This window comes from Lactuca serriola, chromosome 3 (genome assembly GCF_051521515.1).
Source record: "Lactuca serriola cultivar US96UC23 chromosome 3, Lser_US96UC23_V15, whole genome shotgun sequence".
In the NCBI taxonomy this organism is placed as follows: Eukaryota; Viridiplantae; Streptophyta; class Magnoliopsida; order Asterales; family Asteraceae; genus Lactuca; species Lactuca serriola.
The window spans coordinates 270,658,053-270,676,657 of NC_136410.1; the positions used below are offsets into that span (position 1 = coordinate 270,658,053).

The following is an 18,605-nucleotide window of genomic DNA, read 5'->3' on the forward strand; positions in this document are numbered from 1 at the left end:
ATCTATCCTGCATTCGTTTATTCCGAAGTCCCTTACTTCCAGGGTTATGGGACTGGCACTAAATCCATAGCTGCCAATGTTCGTTCATAAAACACTAATTCCATAGCTGCTATAGTCTATTCATCGGGTACTAAATCCATAGCTACCAGTCTTTATCTAATAGGTACTAAGTCCATAGCTACCAATGTTCAACAGGTACTAAGTCCATAGCTACCAATTCCTACAGGTACTAAATCCATAGCTACCAACGTCTAAAAGGTACTAAGTCCATAGCTACCGGTGTTTGTCCCATAGGCACTAAGTCTGTAGCTGCCAATGTATACTCACGTCATCTTCTATCTCTCATCATTCATCTACCCATCTCATACATAACATTTTCGTATATATAAAATACGTATACAGTTTAAGTCCTTTAAAACATGTATAAAACGTTCAACCAGCATAGACAGCAAGTATTTAGATAATGTGCACACATAGCACGTAGTTTATATAAAATACTTCATATCTATGTGTAAGATGAAAGTAACTATGCACTCACAACACGTAATATATATTAAATACTTCATATCTATGTGTAAGATGAAAGTAACTATGCACTCACTTGAGAAGGTGGTGACTCGGTACTCGGACAGCGCTTCGTTTACTTTAAAATAATTTCCTTCGATGAAACCTAGTATTATTACCACTAGATTTTAGTCTAATATTTACCGTGACTAATTATTATTAGTCTTATTATTATTATTATATAAGCGTTTAAACAATACTTTCCAACCACTATGTACAGACAGGGGCCAGACATAAAACACCGGAGGGCAGGACCATTTTGGCATATAGCACTTCTGAAATCCAACAACCCTATGCGGCCCTTTAAACCAGATTCCCCGTACCGCGAGTAGTTAAAAAGATATTATAACGACACTTATATAAGTCATAATAATAGCTCAAATATTTATTATAAATTTATAATAACAATAGTAATTTTAAATATAAACTATATTTAAAATAGGATAAGCATAACTTACTTACAAGGGGATTTTAGCTAGGAGTCGGGCTCTGTAGGGGCAGAACTTCGTCGCTGAATCTTTCTAAGAAAGATTCGTGCAGCGCTTCAGCGCTCACCTTACTATACTAAAACTACAGAAAGAGAAGTCGAATCACGAGGGACCGAAATGCTCGGGGGATAAGGAGAGAAAGACTCTTGAATCAAGAGAATGGTGCAAGAAATATGAGAGCCCAAGCCTCTTATTTATAGTAATTGAATTTACAAAAACTACCCTTCATAATTACTTAATGACCTTATAGTTATATAAACAACTAAACACCCCTTTATAATACTATTTTAAATAGATTTAATGATACTTGCACTAAACTAATGTCGAAAGAACTCAACATTAGTCTTATAATGACCGCATCGTCGATACCTTTCTAATGATATATACATATGTATATATATGTGTACGTATATATGATTTATACTTTATTTTAATACGTAAATATGCTATTATAATTTGTAACTCGTTCATACGAACTCCGTTTTTGACGTTATTTATATCCACGCGTAGGTGGAGACGTACTCTACAACTTTCATTTAGACTCCGTCGGCTAATTTTGACTTTATTTTTAAAGTTATATTTTTAACAGGTCGGGACAGGATTGGTCCGTTAAAATCTCATAACTTCTTCATCCGATGTCCATTTTCGTCTGTCTTTTTATTGTTACACTACTAATAATGAGATCTTCAATTCTCGTTTAGGTTGTGTCGGCTAAAAATCGCTCGATCTAATATTCGAATTTCGGACTGTACACTGCTAATCCGAAACTTCGAAAAATCGTAACTTCTTCATACGAAGTCAGATTTGGGCGTTCTTTTTATCGAAGTTCTTAGTTTAACATATTCTACGACTTTCGTTTAGAGCGCTAAATCTAAATCTCGCTCTATCATAAATTTACTATTTACGCTTCTCGGCGTCGTGCCGGTTCCGACGCGAAACTTCGACGGGTCATAACTTCTTCGTTATAACTCGGATTTCGGCGTTCTTTATATGTACGGAAACCCTGTGACATATTCTACAACTTGGTTAAGATTATTTATTCTAAATAATCTTTTTGTCGAAAAGTCGTTTTCGACCCCTATTGCCTCTAAATTAACTAGCCCGGATCTGCAGGCGTTACATGTAAGATTAGGTCATGTCAACTTTAGAAGGATGCATGAGATGTCAAAAGATGGATTAATTCCATCCTTTGATATGACATTGGATAAATGTAAAACATGCATGCTTACAAAGGTAACAAAATAGCCATTTCCTAATGTCACTAGAAATTTAGCTATTTTGGAACTTGTACATAGTGACCTGTGTGATTTTCATTCCACTCCTTCTTCGGGAAATAAAAAGTATGTAGTCACCTTTATTTATGACTGCACTCGGTTTTACTATGTGTATTTGTTATATTCTAAGGATGAAGCCTTGGATAAATTCAAAATATACAAAACCGAGGTGGAATTGCAATTGGGCATTCCAGTTAAACGTCTCAGGACTAATAGGGAGGTGAATATATGGATCCCATATATTTTCAATCAGTGGGTATCATTCATGAGACCACGACACCTTACACACCCCAACAGAATGGTATTGATGAACGCAAAAATCGAATTTTAAAGGAAATGGTAAACTCGATGTTATCATACTCGGGATTGAGTGAAGGATTCTGGGGAGAGGCCATGTTAACGGCCTACTACTTGTTAAACAGGGTTCCAAATAAAAGGAACAAAGTAGTCCCATATGAACTTTGGTTCAAGAAAAAGCTGAATTTGAGTTATTTTTGGGTTTGGGGATTTCGGGCAGTTGTAAAACTTACCGAGCCCAAAAAGAAAATTTTGGGCAAACATGGAATTGATTGCATATTCATTGGATATGTTGAACATTCCAAGGGATATAGGTTTTGTGTAATAGAACCTAATGATTCAGTTTCAATTAACACTGTTATCGAATCACGGGATGCAATTTTTGATGAGATGTGGTTTTCATCGATTCAAAGGCCTAAGGATCTGACTTTTGGTGCTAATAAAGAGACAAATTCAGAAAGTCTAGATGGTGGTATCGTGCAAGAACAACAAGATCTTCATAGAAGCAAAAGAGGCCAAATTGCATAAAATTTCGGATCCAACTTTCAACTGTATTTGGTAGAAGGTTCAAGAGATGAAATTAATCTTGAATAATCTTATTGATATAGTATTGAATATGATCCTAAGACATATCAAGAAGCCATAGAGTTTCATGATAGTGCCTTTTTGAAGGAAGCAATTGATGATGAAATGTCTTCAATTCTTGAGACAACACATGGGTGTAGTCTGATTTTCCTCCTAGTTCTAAACCTCTTGGTTGCAAATGGATTTTCAAAAAGAAAATTAATGTTAATTGGACTATTGAAAAATTCAAAGCTCGGTTATTCATTCAAGGTTTTAGACAAAAACCCGGTATTGACTATTTTGATACTTATGCTCCAGTTGCACGTATTTCTCTATTAGATTGTTGGTTGCCTTGGCAAGTATCCACAATCTGGTTATTCACCAAATGGATGTGAAAACAGCCTTTTTAAATGGTGATCTTGACGAGGAAGTTTACATGAAACAACTAGAAGGTTTCATTATGCCCAGTAAAGAGCATATGGTTTGTAAACTTGTCAAATCTTTGTATGGGCTGAAACAAGCGCCTAAACAATGGCATCAAAAAATTGATGAGGTGATTTTGTCTTTTGGTTTCAAGACAAACCAATGTGAAAAATGTTTTTATAGTAGATTTGATGATGCTACTAGAGCTGGAGTGATCATCTGCTTGTATGTAGATGACATGTTGATTTTTGGTACCGACCAAAATCAAGTGGATGAAACAAAGAAATTGTTATCATCCAAGTTTTCCATGAAAGATTTAGGAGAGGTTGATGTAATTCTTTAAATAAGAATTAAGAGGATGAACAAAGGATTGGTGATGACTCAAAGTCATTATATTGAGAAAAATTCTCAAGCAGTTTAATTTTACCGATTGTTCTCCTATGAGTACTCCTATTGATCCAAGTGTGAAATTAATGCCAAATAATGGCGTTCCTATTTCACAATAGGAGTAATCTAAGGTTATTGGTGTTGGATTAGTGTCTAAGTCCATAACTATTTTGGTATGTACTTGACCCGATGGTGCATGGTCCTTTTGGGTTGCCTTCACCAAAGCAACTTGATAGGATGAATTATGGAGAGAAAGGATTAATTATGATTTATTAATATATTATGAGAATAATATATTAAAGGAGAAATCATATTGTTTAATTAATATTAGTCAAGAATTAATAAGAATTAAGTTTGTGGCTAAAAGAGATTAATTAAACTTAAAGGACTAGAACTGTCAATTGTGTGATAGTTGAATATTGAGCTAATGGACTCCATATTAAAGGGGTGGACGAATTCTATGGGGAAACCCATTAGAAATCATCCAAAGGCCTTTAAGAAAGGGGTACATGGGTTTCTTAGGGCCTAAGCATCCAAATTAGGGTTTCCTTGTTAGATAACCCTAATAGTCTCACTATTTAAAGGACCCTTAAGCCCCAAAAACGTGGAGAACTTGTTCTCTAGGGTTTCCACACGTTTTAGGCAGCCTTCTTCTCTTCTCTTCTTTATCCTCTTGCTCTTGGTGTTTGTGAACCATTAGAGGAGTGACATTTGTGACTCTAAGCTTTCTAAAGTCATTACAAGGAGGATTTGGGATTGTTATTGCTACATAACAATCAAGGTATAATCTAAACCCTAATACATATGTTATATTGGTTATCATATACTAGATCTAGGGTTTATAGTCTTGGATGAATTGCATGTACAATAGAGAAACCTAGATCCAAGCATTAGGGTGTGTATGAGTACATAAGATGTTCTTATGAATAAAACCCATCAGTGGTATCAGAGCATTGCTTGGTTTCTATTGTATTGATGCCTTGTATGTTTGTTCAAGTTGCAAAATCGAGTTTTGAGCTCCCTGACTAATGAACTCGGCGAGTACCACAGTGTACTCGGCAAGTAGGCCTCAACTCGGCGAGTACAGTGTGGTACTCGGCGAGTTCGAGCGTTAGATGGAGCTATTTTCGGGATTTCCTTGCAATAAAATCGTTATGAAAAATTGATGTTTGCATATTTCTACAACGAATGGATGTGATTCTTATTATGATAATTGTGGAAATGTCAAGAGTTTACCAAATAGGGAGAGTTTCTCATCGCCCAAGTTTCAGTTGGACAGAAACTTGGAATCATGCAACTTGGTTGGACGATGAATGAGAAATTTCATATTTGGAAATTAGACTAATTCGTTGACAAGTGTCAAGTGAAGGATTAGGAGATCGAGCACACAAAGTTGTGTGTTGATCAAGTCCACCACAAGAGTAACAATACATTCATCATGGTTTACTAAAGGTTTAGTAAATATGATTATACTTATAAGATTAAGTGTAATTCTGAATTGATTGAAAGAGTTTAAATCAATTGCAGAACGAATAAGAAGAATCAAGTAGGCAGAAAGATAAAAGTTTCTCTATTCTAAGAAGAAGGGAAAGTACCTTTTATTATGTTATGATAGGTCTTAATGATTAAGAACCATATCTCAATTGATCCTCTAAGTAAATCTTAATACAATTGTATGTCTAAGAAGAGGAATTAAGAATTGAAGAAATGGTTAAAGCAAGAAGTCAATCATACTTCATTCCAAAACAAGTCTTAGAGTTAAGATTATGACATTGAGTGAACAATCTTAAGAAGGTTTATAACATTCATCAAGTGTAGAATTTGGAAAAGGATTTTCTTATTTTCGTACATTTGAAATTGGAAAGTTGTGATGTCTTTGATAAGACAAAGACCAACTAGGACCAATTTTATATGGTGTTTTGTCTTGATAAAAGCTACACTAACTCTTGAATATTTGTTTGTCAAGAAATGTTTATTGACAAGAAAATCTTATATGTCAAGGAGTCAGTGGGAGTCTTAATGGTCTTGAAAGGATTCAAGAACTAATCAAGAATAAACCTTATCGGTCATCACTAGCACACGAGTAGAGGTCTACAACCTATCGTGTTGACATTATCTTGTTTCTGTGTCGTTCCAATCGAGTTAATTATGCATATGAGTTCTATGAGTTCTCATTTGAGTGCATAAAAGGCAAGGACCTTAATCAATGAAAAGTACATTCATGGGAAAGGGTGAGCTGCTTAACTACTTGGAAGACATGGTGGGCAGCCGTGTTACGATAAGGCAAGAAATCAAGATTGAGAAAGTTCAGTCCATATGAGTTTGAATTTGTTGTAAACTTTGGTTTTGACAAATTCACATGAATAGGAACACATACACCATTAAAATCTAAGTGTCATAAGATTCCCTCCTTCATGAAAATGACTGTGAGGAAATACTTTCACTAAAAGAGATTTTAAGAAGATAGTGATTGTGATAATTGGATTCTCGAATTCGATTATGGTTACGGTATCCCTTTCCATGATTCGAATTGTGAGATTTGGAAATTAGTCTTAATTGTTTAGACACACATATGAGCTATCTAAAGGAAAGGTGTATAAGCTTAGATAAAAGATTATCAAAGCATTAGGTATTAGAAATATGGACTTAAGAAATTCAATAGGTATTGTTTTTCTGAATGTTAAGCTGTTTCTGAATACATGTCAAAGCTAGTGGGAGCATAAATGTTATGTTTATAATAATCATCGTGATAGTGGGAGCATAAATGTTATGCTTGTATGATTATTAAGGCAAGTATTGCAAGTGATAGCAATATTAATTATAGAAAACAAGAGTCATACCTCGCAAAGTTGTAAGGGTTGAATAGTTGTTTTTCTATAATTAAGGGAGAGAATATTATGCTTCATTTCAAATCTAAAGGCTTAGGTTGTGGAATGTTAATATTTTTAGTTAAAGATACATAGTGTGTTCTTAAATTTCGATTATGATTACGGCATTCCTCTTCATAGTTCGAAATGTGAGAACGTAGCACATAAAATATTATGGCAGAAGATTGATAAAGTATTAAATCTTCATGTAAGACATTATGCATCGTGTCCCATACACTTCGGGTATAGCATCGATTGCAAATGCTATAATATTTGACCATTCTAAAATTTTCCAAATGTCTAGCGCATTTAGAGGGAAAAGGACAAGAATCGATTTTGACTAAGATAATTAAACAACTATCAAAGGACAATCCAAAGTTTGCTAAGGATTGGTCGCTTGTGAGTAGTTGGAAGTATGATATTGGATGGAGCATATCGATATTAGATAAGATTCTATTAAGAATGAGTTGTCGTATGGTAAGTACGGAAAGGTTTCCATATTGGGAATTGGATATTAAGAATCTATGTCTAGATTAGAAACTTTTATGCAGAAGGATGTTCAAAGGAATGTACTTTGAGTGAGAGACATCACATCTATGGAATTGTCTTGTAACAATTTCCGATAGAAAGCTTTGTAATTCATTGGCAATAGTCATTATGACCTTAGTGCAGTGACATTACATAAGGATCATTGCATAAAATGTTAGAATCTAACATATTCTATAAGTGGCAAGAATTTGATATTCTTTCACTTGTAGAATGGATTGGGAGTTGTGAAATGAGTATGATTGGTAATGTGTTCATTTGATCTATTTCACAAAGTAAGAACCATAGATAAACATTGTGTGCATGCTAAGAGCATGGGACAAGGGTGGTAATAATTCAAGTAAGAAGTTGATTACCCGAAACAACAAATAATGAGTAATCGATATGGTGATAAATAAAAGGTGTTTTATTTATACTCAAAGGTTTGAGGCCATATGGGATTAGTATTATCCTTGTGTTTCACTTTGCATGTTTTGACTTCCTGAATAATTTAATTGGTTGTGAACAGTCAAATTATGCGAACCAGCCACAGTCGTTCATATGTTGGAAGTAGGTATGAATGAAGACTATCGTGAATTGGTGTGTGGATTGTCTAAAGAGTATTAGACATAAGCAAATGTTTGTTGCAACGTTCATGAGTGCTTATGAATATAATTTGAGCATTGGATTAAACCCACGCTCGCTTGGATCACTTCATGGATTTTATCACGAGTGATTAGTGAGACGATAACATCTTATATTCTTGAAACCGAGATGTGTAAGTTGTGTCTTGCGATTCGGTTGCATATTGATAATATGTAAACGCACCAGTAACTTGGTGTTATAAAACATATTGTTGTGTGTGATTCGGTGAGTGAGTGCAAGCGAGCATTGAGTCAAATTTTATCCGTTCCTTTTATCCAAAGTAGGGTGAAAGCGATATCTGTGGGCCCCTCGATGATTTAGTGATGGCACCTAAGTGCTTGGCCAAGTCGGGACTAAATTGATGTGTTCAATTGTAGTCTGTTGTCAGTCGTTATAAATCTGAATTCGGGAAACAACACATAGACAGAGAGAATGATTTAGATCCATGTCTCAGTCTATACGATATCTAGAATGGAGGAATATATGATCCCTTATCTAAAGGACACGCGTATCTGATAAGATCGGAGTTGACAGGGACTTTGGAAAGCTACGATTGCAGATCAGGATCTGAAGTCATACGCATAATATTTATTAGACTTATCCAAGTGGGAGACTGTTGGATTAGTGTCTAACTCCATAACTATTTTGGTATGTACTTGACCCGATGGTGCATGGTCCTTTTGGGTTGCCTTCACCAAAGCAACTTGATAGGATGAATTATGGAGAGAAAGGATTAATTATGATTTATTAATATATTATGAGAATAATATATTAAAGGAGAAATCATATTGTTTAATTAATATTAGTCAAGAATTAATAAGAATTAAGTTTGTGGCTAAAAGAGATTAATTAAACTTAAAGGACTAGAACTGTCAATTGTGTGATAGTTGACTATTGAGCTAATGGACTCCATATTAAAGGGGTGGACGAATTCTATGGGGAAACCCATTAGAAATCCTCCAAAGGCCTTTAAGAAAGGGGTACATGGGTTGCTTAGGGCCTAAGCATCCAAATTAGGGTTTCCTTGTTAGATAACCCTAATAGCCTCACTATTTAAAGGACCCTTAAGCCCCAAAAACGTGGAGAACTTGTTCTCTAGGGTTTCCACACGTTTTGGGCAGCCTCCTTCTCTTCTCTTCTTCATCCTCTTGCTCTTGGTGTTTGTGAACCATTAGAAGAGTGATATTTGTGACTCTAAGCTTTCTAAAGTCATTATAAGGAGGATTTGGGATTGTTATTGCTACATAACAATCAAGGTATGATCTAAACCCTAATTCAGATGTTATATTGGTTATCATATACTAGATCTAGGGTTTATAGTCTTGGATGAATTGCATGTACAATAGAAAAACCTAGATCCAAGCATTAGGGTTTGTATGAGCACATAGGATGTTCTTATGAATAAAACCCATCAATTGGTAGCTTGATGTATTCCATGACAAGTACCAAACCTGATATTGCTTTTGTTGTGGGTAAGTTGAGCAGGTATACTAGTAATCCTAGTGCTCAACATTGGCAAGTAGTGAATAGAGTGTTCAAGTATCTCAAGGGAACCATGGATTATGGCTTGAGTTATTTGGGAAGTCCTTCGGTTTTAAAAGGTCCTTCGGATGCAAGTCGGATAACTAACATGGAGGACCATTCCTCAACTTCTGGTTGGGTATTCTTGCTTGGGGGAGGTGCCATTTCTTGGGCTTCCAAGAAGCAATCTTGCATTACAAACTCGACAATGGAATCTGAGTTTGTTGCATTACCAACTGTTGGTAAAGAAGTAGAGTGGCTAAGGAATTTAGTCTATGAGATTCCTTTGTGGTCTAAACTGATAACACCTATTTCTATCCTTTGTGATAGTGTTGCCGCTTTGGCTAAGGCATATAGCCAGGTTTATAATGGCAAGTTTAGACACCTAGGTGTTAGGCATAGTATGATTAGAGAACTAATCAAGAATGGTGTGATTTCGGTTGAGTTTGTGAAATCGCAACAAAATTTGGCAGATCACTTGACTAAAGGTCTAACAAGAGACTTAGTGCACAAGTCTGTAATCGGGATGAGATTAGAGTCCATTTAATTCTATAATGATGAGACACCCAATTCCCTCCTAATATAATGTTAGGAGTTGAATTGAATGTGGAAAGCTCATACTTATAGATTGAAACACATGAAGTATTCATCCCAAGTATGTGTTCGATTCTGCAAGTTAGCCAGGTTGAAGTTTAACTTCTTAATAATTCCTTTGATAAATGTATGTGCAAATACATGGAAAGGAGTTACCTACGTGATTGTGAAGTGTAGCCACATTTCAAGATGTTATGGACTTGATCTTGATACGATCATGAGAGGATTGGGACACACAGATTTTATAATAGCGTTAAGTTGTATTTTTGCTAGAAATTCAATAAACTAGTATGTATTTTACTTTCTGGTATTCAAACGGGTTGATGGGTTCAATTCTTAGAACACCCTGATTCTCGAGTATTTTCAAATGTATGACACTAAGTGGAAATTCAATTGTTTCGATATTTTCATTATGTACTAGTTTGGTTTGTTTGATAAGGTTATGTTTGTTCAAGGGTTACACTAAAATGGGGGAGGATTGTTGTTGATTTTAGTGTCACCATGTCATTTTAAGTAACAGGAATTAACATGTGAGCTAAGGGGCTTCATAATTTGTACTCTAATATATGTACGGGGTTGTGCGAAGTACATGCATGTATAAGATCGAATTAGAAGCCGGTTTGACGACTAGTCGGGGGTCCGGGGCAGCTCCCCTGGATCTGGGGTTTCCAAAGGGGCAGCGCCCCTAGCGGGGTCCAAGGGGCAGAGCCCCTGGCTGGGGTCCCGCTCTAATGAAACCCTGATCTAGATCGTTTTGGGAACATAATGGAAAATTCATTTTTTTGAGGATGATAATGGTAAAACTAACGAAACTCGTTAGTTTTGGTAACCCTAAATACTTATTAAATCTGGATTATCATGACTTGCTTCCAAAACAGCTAATGACGGACCAACCCTAATGAAACCCTAGTCTCGTTTAATATATAAACAATCCTTCCTCTTCAGAAGAGGGTTACGATCTTAAGCTCTCGTTTTTCATCATATTTTCACAGAATCCTCTAGCATATTGACTTACGATTTTTGTGCCTAGAATCGTAAGTGTCCACTTGGATTATCCTAGGCTGAATTTCATGTAACCCAAACATAGGGTAGAAATATCAGTTCGAAAAGTGATATCACGATCCAAGTTGGTATCCAAATGTCCACCACAAACCCTAAATTTCCCTACATCATCTAACTTGTGTATTGAAAATTCATCTACATATACACAATCCCCATAGTATCTCCTCCATGAAATGTTAGTGAACTTCCCCATAATGTATAAGCATGGTATAAAGGTTGTTGTATCCTTCTGAAAATTTGTTAAAGAAAATGATGAATTAGAAAATGTTGTATATCTTGTTTTATAATCATAAACCAAATACTATATTTACTTACCACAAACAACTTTGGGATCCATTATGTTTGTATCTCACTTATTCTTCGTATTTTGATCATCTTGGAAGCATGAACGTGTTAGGGTTAATGAACCTCTTAAGTTGATAAAAGAGATAAAAGGTTTCTTGGATTTTGTTAATTATCATTTTGGGGTAAATAATGCAAACGTAAACCATAACTAACAGTGTAATGGTGGTAAAATACACCCCAAGGAGAAAAAAAAAACAATTCGGATCAAAATACCCTCTTGTGCAAAACATGTGTTGTCTGTTGACAGTTCAATTTAGAAGGGATTACTAGGCAGGACCAATATTGAATAGACTAGAAACCATGAAAACAAAATTGATACAAATCAAAATTTAGACAAAAATTGCGATATTTGCTAAACCACACAAACTATTTCTGAAATTTAGTCTTCTTTTTTGAATTTGTTAACCTTGTTTTTTTTTTTTTTTTTTTTTTTTTTTTTTTTTTTTTTTTTTGAGGTTTTTGTGATATTCTCCAAGTTTCTCCCGTTAGATATGGAAGCCATGGTGGTCGAAATGAAAACTTTTAAACTTGATGGGCCAAAAGTAAAGGGCAAAACTACGGTCCTTCCAAATCGAACAGAAGGTGGGGCAAAAAAGGGGGATGCAGGGTCAATTCTCCGTTTCTGAAGATCTTGGTTTAAGCAAGCGATCTTTGTTATTCAGGTACACATAGATCCGACCCGACGTTGTCTTCTTCTCAACCTGCTCTGGTAATCATCTCCCCTTCCGTATCTTTCTGGCTCATTGTGCTTAGGGTTAACTCGACACTCGTTTGTGAATTTGAAGCCCGATTTTATTATTAATATAACGTTCACCTGCTTCTTAATTATGTTTCTTCACTACAGTAGCGAATATCGTTTTGCTCGAAGGAATTGTCTTTAATTTATCATCCCTATTGGTGACCAATACTTAATGATGTTATAATCAATTAGAAGAATTGTTTATTGTCACTGCGTTTTACTGTTACTCTGAAGTGTATTCAGACTTATAATTGATAGATTTCGTCTTCTAGAAGTTAATCATAAAAGACTAATCAATTCGCATTAGTTTGAAGAAGAGGTATATGTGTTAAAATCAACAAGTTTGTTAAAAAGTTTTGAATTTTGGGATCTCGTGATCAACTTTTTCTGTGGTTTTACTTTTCATAAAATTACTTAATCTTAATCCAAGAAGATCATGCTCACAGGTTCATATGTTGAATTAAGATTTGACTATTAAAAGTTACATTTGGAACTGTATGGATCTATTTCACTTTAATAGATAACAAAACTACGATTGCTTAACAATTTCATGTTTTCAAAAGGTGAAAAGTTCTTATTAGCCAAGAACACTGTAAATTTACCATGTTATCTTTTTTTTGTGCTTCTTTTAACAAATCTACTATCTCATGGTTTCTGTGGTTTCATATGAGTATTTTTGGTACATTGATTCCAAAAAAAGACAAAAGATCCTTAGTGATTCAAATAAATCTTTATGATTTTGCTATGAATACAAAACAAATGTACACAATGGTTTTCAGATTGTGGTGTTGGCATTCAAATGGAACAAGTTCTTCACCAATTACTAAAACTATCAAAACTTTATAAATTATCTTATTTTTCTTATCAAAATTTATAAAAACCTCTAATTTTTTATTACTAATATCATCTTGTAGGTCAAAGTCAAACTGTTATGGAACGATGGAGTGGAATATTGAAGGTTCCGTTGAACAAAGGAAGCAGAGGTCTCTACAAAGTAGGAGCATCTCTTTGTATTTCATCTTCTTCCCAAATCCCAATTGTAAGTCTATCAAAATCCAAAACACCACAAACTTATAGTCTCACTTACATTTTCACATTTCAGAATTTCCAAAATTACCCTTTTTTGCATACTATTACTAACAAACTTTCTAGAGGAAAATGGTTTGATTGCAATGAAGAATCTCTAGTATATGCTTATTCAAAATATGAATTAAACTTTTAGATTTTTTTTTTTGCTGATGTGGCGTATGTAGGTGCCTTCATTGAATGCTATATTTTTCAATGGGGATAGAGTGAAAGGCACTGGGAATCCAGTGATTGAAAGGCTTTCAGATGTTGAAAAGATTGGTGAAATAATGGTTTCAAAACTTGGTGAAAATGTTAATGTTTGGGTTATTGAAGCTTCAAAGTTTAATGGACCTTTTGCTGTTTATAAAGATTTTATTCCTTCAGTGAACAAATGGGGAGAACCAACATCATATGATCCAACTGGATTTCCTGCTTCTAATTCCCTTTTTTCACTCCTGCAGAGTTGTCTCACAGAGGTAATAATTACTTTTAAAAGTATTTATATTTTTAATTTTTGTTTGTGGTTAATGATAATGAAAAATCGAGTTATTTATGGTGGGATTGGAGAGGGAATGGAATGGTTCATTCCGTTGGAATGAGGAAAAGCTGCTTGTTTTGCTTGATGGAATGGAATCGACCATTCTTTTCCTTCCATTTTGTTGAGAGGATTTTTCCTTTTTCCATTCCATAATGGAATCGAATGAGAAATTTTATATAAACCTTTTTTTTATGTAATAAAACTTAAAGGCCATGAAATTTTTCAGAAATTTTTATCATTTTATTTAAATTCTAATTTTATTTTCTAAAGTTAACTATATATTTTTTGTTATAGCTTATAATCTTATTAGGGTTTAATGAGCTTTTATTGTATATAAACCCTTTTTCATATATTAAACTTAAAGGCCATGAAGGTTTTTCAGAAATTTTTATCAATTTTAAATTACATTTTTTTTTCTAAAGTTAACTATATATTTTTTGCTATAACCTATAATCTTATTTGGGTTTAATGAGATTTTATTGTATATAAACCATTTTTATGTATTAAAATTTACAGGCCATGAAATTTTTTCAGCATTTTTTTTTATCAGTTAAAGTAAATTACAATTTTGTTTTCTAAAGTTAACTATATATTTTTCGTTATAACTTATAATCTAATTTGGGTTTAATGATATTTGATTATGTTTATACTTTATTTCTTTCATCAACTATAATAAACATATAGAGTAGATTCAAAACTATACCATATATTTACATATAACCAAAAAAAATTGTAGAAAAAATATTTATGGAATGTAATAACTCATTCCATTACTCTCCTTATAATTTTACTCGGCCCATTCAATTCCTTTGTCATTTCATATTTTCATTCCTAGACAAGTTTTCTAGGGCTATCTTCGATGATTTGGATGACAATGGCATTTATGTCTTTTTTACAGTCAAAATATTTCAATATTTACAATCTGTCATGTCCTGTCATGTCAAATTTATTTTTTTACTTTTGAGGATCACTATTGTTTTTCCTTATTCTCAGGCGAAAAATATTCTTTCAAGTAAAGTTGTAGAACCAATTTCAACGGAACCTCCAATTTCATGTTTTTCACAACCAAAAACATATCTTTTTGGATTTAGCAAGGGCGGAACGGTAATTAACCAACTAGTCACCGAACTTGCATTCTCACAAGTCATAATCCCCTTCAATTCCCAAAACAAGAATGAAATCATACCAACTTCAAAAGAAACCCTTCTAAATAGTATAACCGAAATCCATTATATAGATGTTGGTTTAAACTCTAATGGAGCATACATTAATGACCAAGATGTGATTGAAAAAATTTCTAAACGTGTGTTGGAAGTGGGCCCGCGTTTACGTTTTGTTCTTCATGGAACACCGAGACAATGGCGTGATAGTATGAGGGTTTGGATTGGGGATGAAAAAGACATGATGATTCGTCTGCTAAATGATGTATGTCAAAAAAGTGAAGAAAAGTTGATTGTTTGCGAAAGGTTTTATTTTGCGAATAAGCATGCGAATATGCAAATGCATTTTGAAGTAATTGAAAAAATGGATATAAGTTGACTCTCCTAAAAACCTTAAACCATAAACCTTAGATTTTCCAAATGTGTTTAGTATCATGTGATTTAAATCTAAATCAGGTATCAGGACCAATCAATATTGGAAATGAAACTCTTACACTGTCGGCTGGACTTTGTATTAGATTAGTGACTTGACTTGTGTAAAGAAGTTGGAGGTAGGTGATTTGTGAATATATTCATAATGTGATCCTAAATGTTAAATCAATAATGAATGTGTTGAAAATTATTGAAAATTATGAATTGATTTTGTGAATTTATGCATATATCTACATGCAAATTAATGGGTCAATAATCATATCTCTAAAAATAAGATCATATTTTTGTATTTTATTTTTTAAATTATTGTTCAATTTTGAACTTTTCAATGTCTCTTAATGGGATGAATTTATGTAAAGGCCACAAGTGTGATGATATGCGTATGAGACATAAACTAATAAACTATAGAAGTTCAAAAGTAGAGAAAAGAACAAATATTCTATGAGAATGTTGTTATATCCATTTAAATTTAATTAAAGTCATTGAGATATATTATAGAAATCTAAAATCTAAATATTTATTTTGTTAAGTATAAATAACAAGATACTGAAAGAATATTTACAAAATGAACAAATACTCTATAAGAAATTTTTTATGTCCTTTTATATTATCTCAAAAATCCTTATAAACATTTTGGAATAACCCTCTCTCTTTTTGATCGTTGACTCAATGGTCCTTTAACTTCTTTCTCTCTCTCTCTCTTTTTTTTTTTATTATTGTAAAATATATGTTACTGATAGAGAATGGCAATTAAGATTCCAATATGTTTAAAAACTTTGATATATTCCAAAAACAAAACACATCAAAATGCATGTACATTTGAATGATTCAACATTTCAACTGAACATGAAAGTTTCAAACGAAAAGACCCTTAATTTCTAAACAGTTTTTTTCCTTGTGTACTAATTGGATTTTTCAAAAGTATGTATTTCAAGTTTGATTTGTATTTGAAAAACAAAATTAGATGAGTTGTATCACTTAATCTTCTATTTATCTTGGTTCTGTATTACCTAATAAATACTTTTTAATGTTGATTGGCATCAATAAAATTAGAACAAGTGATTGGAATTTTTATAGAAATCTAAAACCTAAATATTAATTTTTGTTAAGAATTAATAGTAAGTATATATGCAAAGAATATTTAGGAAATGAACAAATGTTCTATGCGAATAATACTATGTCGTTTTAATTATTATTTTTAAAATCATTATAAACTTTTTGTTGAAGTTTAAAACAGCTTAGCTTAAAATTTTAAGCAAAAGTATTAGATCATTTTCAAAGAGAGGTTTTTTAAAGGTTTATTACTAATTTAAACATTTTTTTTTGTTGTTAATTTCTTCTAAATACTTGATTACCAAAAAAAAAAACATGCTAACACGACACTCTTTCAAATTGTATTTTGTTGTAAAAAGCCATCATTTTCATATCAAGATGTTTAATATTTTCTAGCCGAAAATATCCATTAATTGTTGAGCTTAATTACAATCATAAAAAAACATACCACTAAAAGAATAATCCTTCTATAGTTCTTTCAAATCATATCAAACAATCACATGTGACTAAACTAAATTCTATTTTCTTACAACATAATATTCCCAAAAATAAAACCGAAAGCATTTTCATATAACATATGACCAAACAAATAATGTCAAAAAACGTATACTAAAAATTACTAATAACAAAAAAATAACAAAACTAATGAAGTTAGAGGGCCAAATTTGACCAATTATAATAATGTGGGGCCAAAAAAAAAAAAGAAAAGCATTGTAATCTCCGAAAGAATCGTTACATTCTAAGTGTTGTCAAATGGCGCCAAATACAAAAACCGGCATTTCCCGAACCGGTTATTTCTGTTTTTTTTAATAGTTAAGCCGGCTTTCCGGAAGACCGGAACTTGGATTCCCTCTTAAAATAAAGTACATGTACGGCCATCTGTCACTATTCACTCTATATAAAATACAAAAACAAAAACAAAAATGAATATATTTCATATAAAATATATTTTCTAAAGAAATTATCAGTTCATAAAGTTATATTAGTTATATTATATTTACTTAACTAACATAAATTAGGAATAATTATTGAGGTTTTAGTAATTTTTTTTCTTTTGAAAATGTTACTAAAAATGGTTAGATGCACACATATAGTAATCACTTTAGATAATAAATCTTTATGTATAATATGGTCAATCTTAAGCAATGTAAAAAAATACATTATCTAACATTTATGTCACATAATTTGGTTAAAAGAATAAAAAATTATGCAAGTAATTGATGAAACTATGAAAGTAAAAGCCGGTTATCAATATTATATATATTATATAGTTAGTGATTTTGTTGTCAAGATTTAAAACATTATACAGAATAAGATATATGTTTTTTTTTTATTAAATTGAATTAATGGGATGGAAACAAGAAACATATGGGTGTATATATAGTTCACCTGCTTCAAAACAAACATAACACACATTCATTCATTCATTCCCACTTCAAGACTACAAAATATTTCAAGTTTTTGTAACGATTTCCATGTCAAAAAGCCTCATCTACTAAGCTTCTCAGGTTTCTTTCTGTCGTTCTTTGTAATCATATTTATGTTTTTTTTGTTACATTATTTCTTTTATCTTAACACATATAGCGAATAAGAGTTGATGTAATTTCCATTGGCTTAATGACATTGTTCTTCTTATTTATGTTAATGATATTTAATCTTGTAGGTTAATATGGTTATTGATTTATTTTTTTAATTCAAACAATGAATGTCTTCGATTTTGAGGTTCAAAATATAACAAATTTGACTCATAAGAGGTAGTAACAAGAACGTATAAATATAACTAATGTGGGTTATTTAATGGGTAATTAGAAAGGTTAAATGAGGAGTTGAAACTATGATAATAAATAGATTCAAGTCATTTTGCTATATTATGTAGATAATTATCATGTAAAGTATAAACGTTTTCTATTATTGTCATATGATAAAATTTCATGAATTTATCCAGAAAACACAATATCCAAAAATTTTAACCGAAAAAAGGAGAACATGATTTAATTTTTTATTAAAAACAAAAGATCTTAGCTGTCTTCATCTAGATAAATTTTATTAATTGTTATCA

At 32.5% G+C, this 18,605-nt stretch overlaps 1 protein-coding gene across 2 annotated transcripts; it reads left to right on the top strand.

Annotated features, from left to right (window-relative positions):
- The first annotated feature begins 12,094 nt into the window (after window positions 1-12,094).
- On the top strand, window positions 12,095-15,710 carry LOC145093996 (uncharacterized). 2 transcript variants are annotated; one of them, XM_079032249.1, is made up of 4 exons: window positions 12,095-12,218; window positions 13,210-13,334; window positions 13,549-13,839; window positions 14,895-15,710. In XM_079032249.1, exons 2-4 carry the CDS (start codon window positions 13,227-13,229, stop codon window positions 15,438-15,440), a joined length of 945 nt encoding a protein of 314 aa, XP_078888375.1. In that variant the 5' UTR covers window positions 12,095-12,218; window positions 13,210-13,226; the 3' UTR covers window positions 15,441-15,710. The 2 variants fall into 2 exon arrangements, with proteins under 2 accessions (XP_078888375.1, XP_078888374.1); XM_079032248.1 differs by having other exon boundaries at window positions 12,110-12,265.
- Window positions 15,711-18,605: the final 2,895 nt, after the last annotated feature.

Bases quoted from the DNA above. Each gene is read 5' to 3' on its own strand.
- LOC145093996 (XM_079032249.1), top strand. From the start codon at position 13,227: ATGGAACGATGGAGTGGAATATTGAAGGTTCCGTTGAACAAAGGAAGC. The intron at 13,335-13,548 runs GTAAGTCTATCA...TGGCGTATGTAG, and splicing joins CTTCTTCCCAAATCCCAATT to GTGCCTTCATTGAATGCTAT. The intron at 13,840-14,894 runs GTAATAATTACT...CCTTATTCTCAG, and splicing joins TGCAGAGTTGTCTCACAGAG to GCGAAAAATATTCTTTCAAG.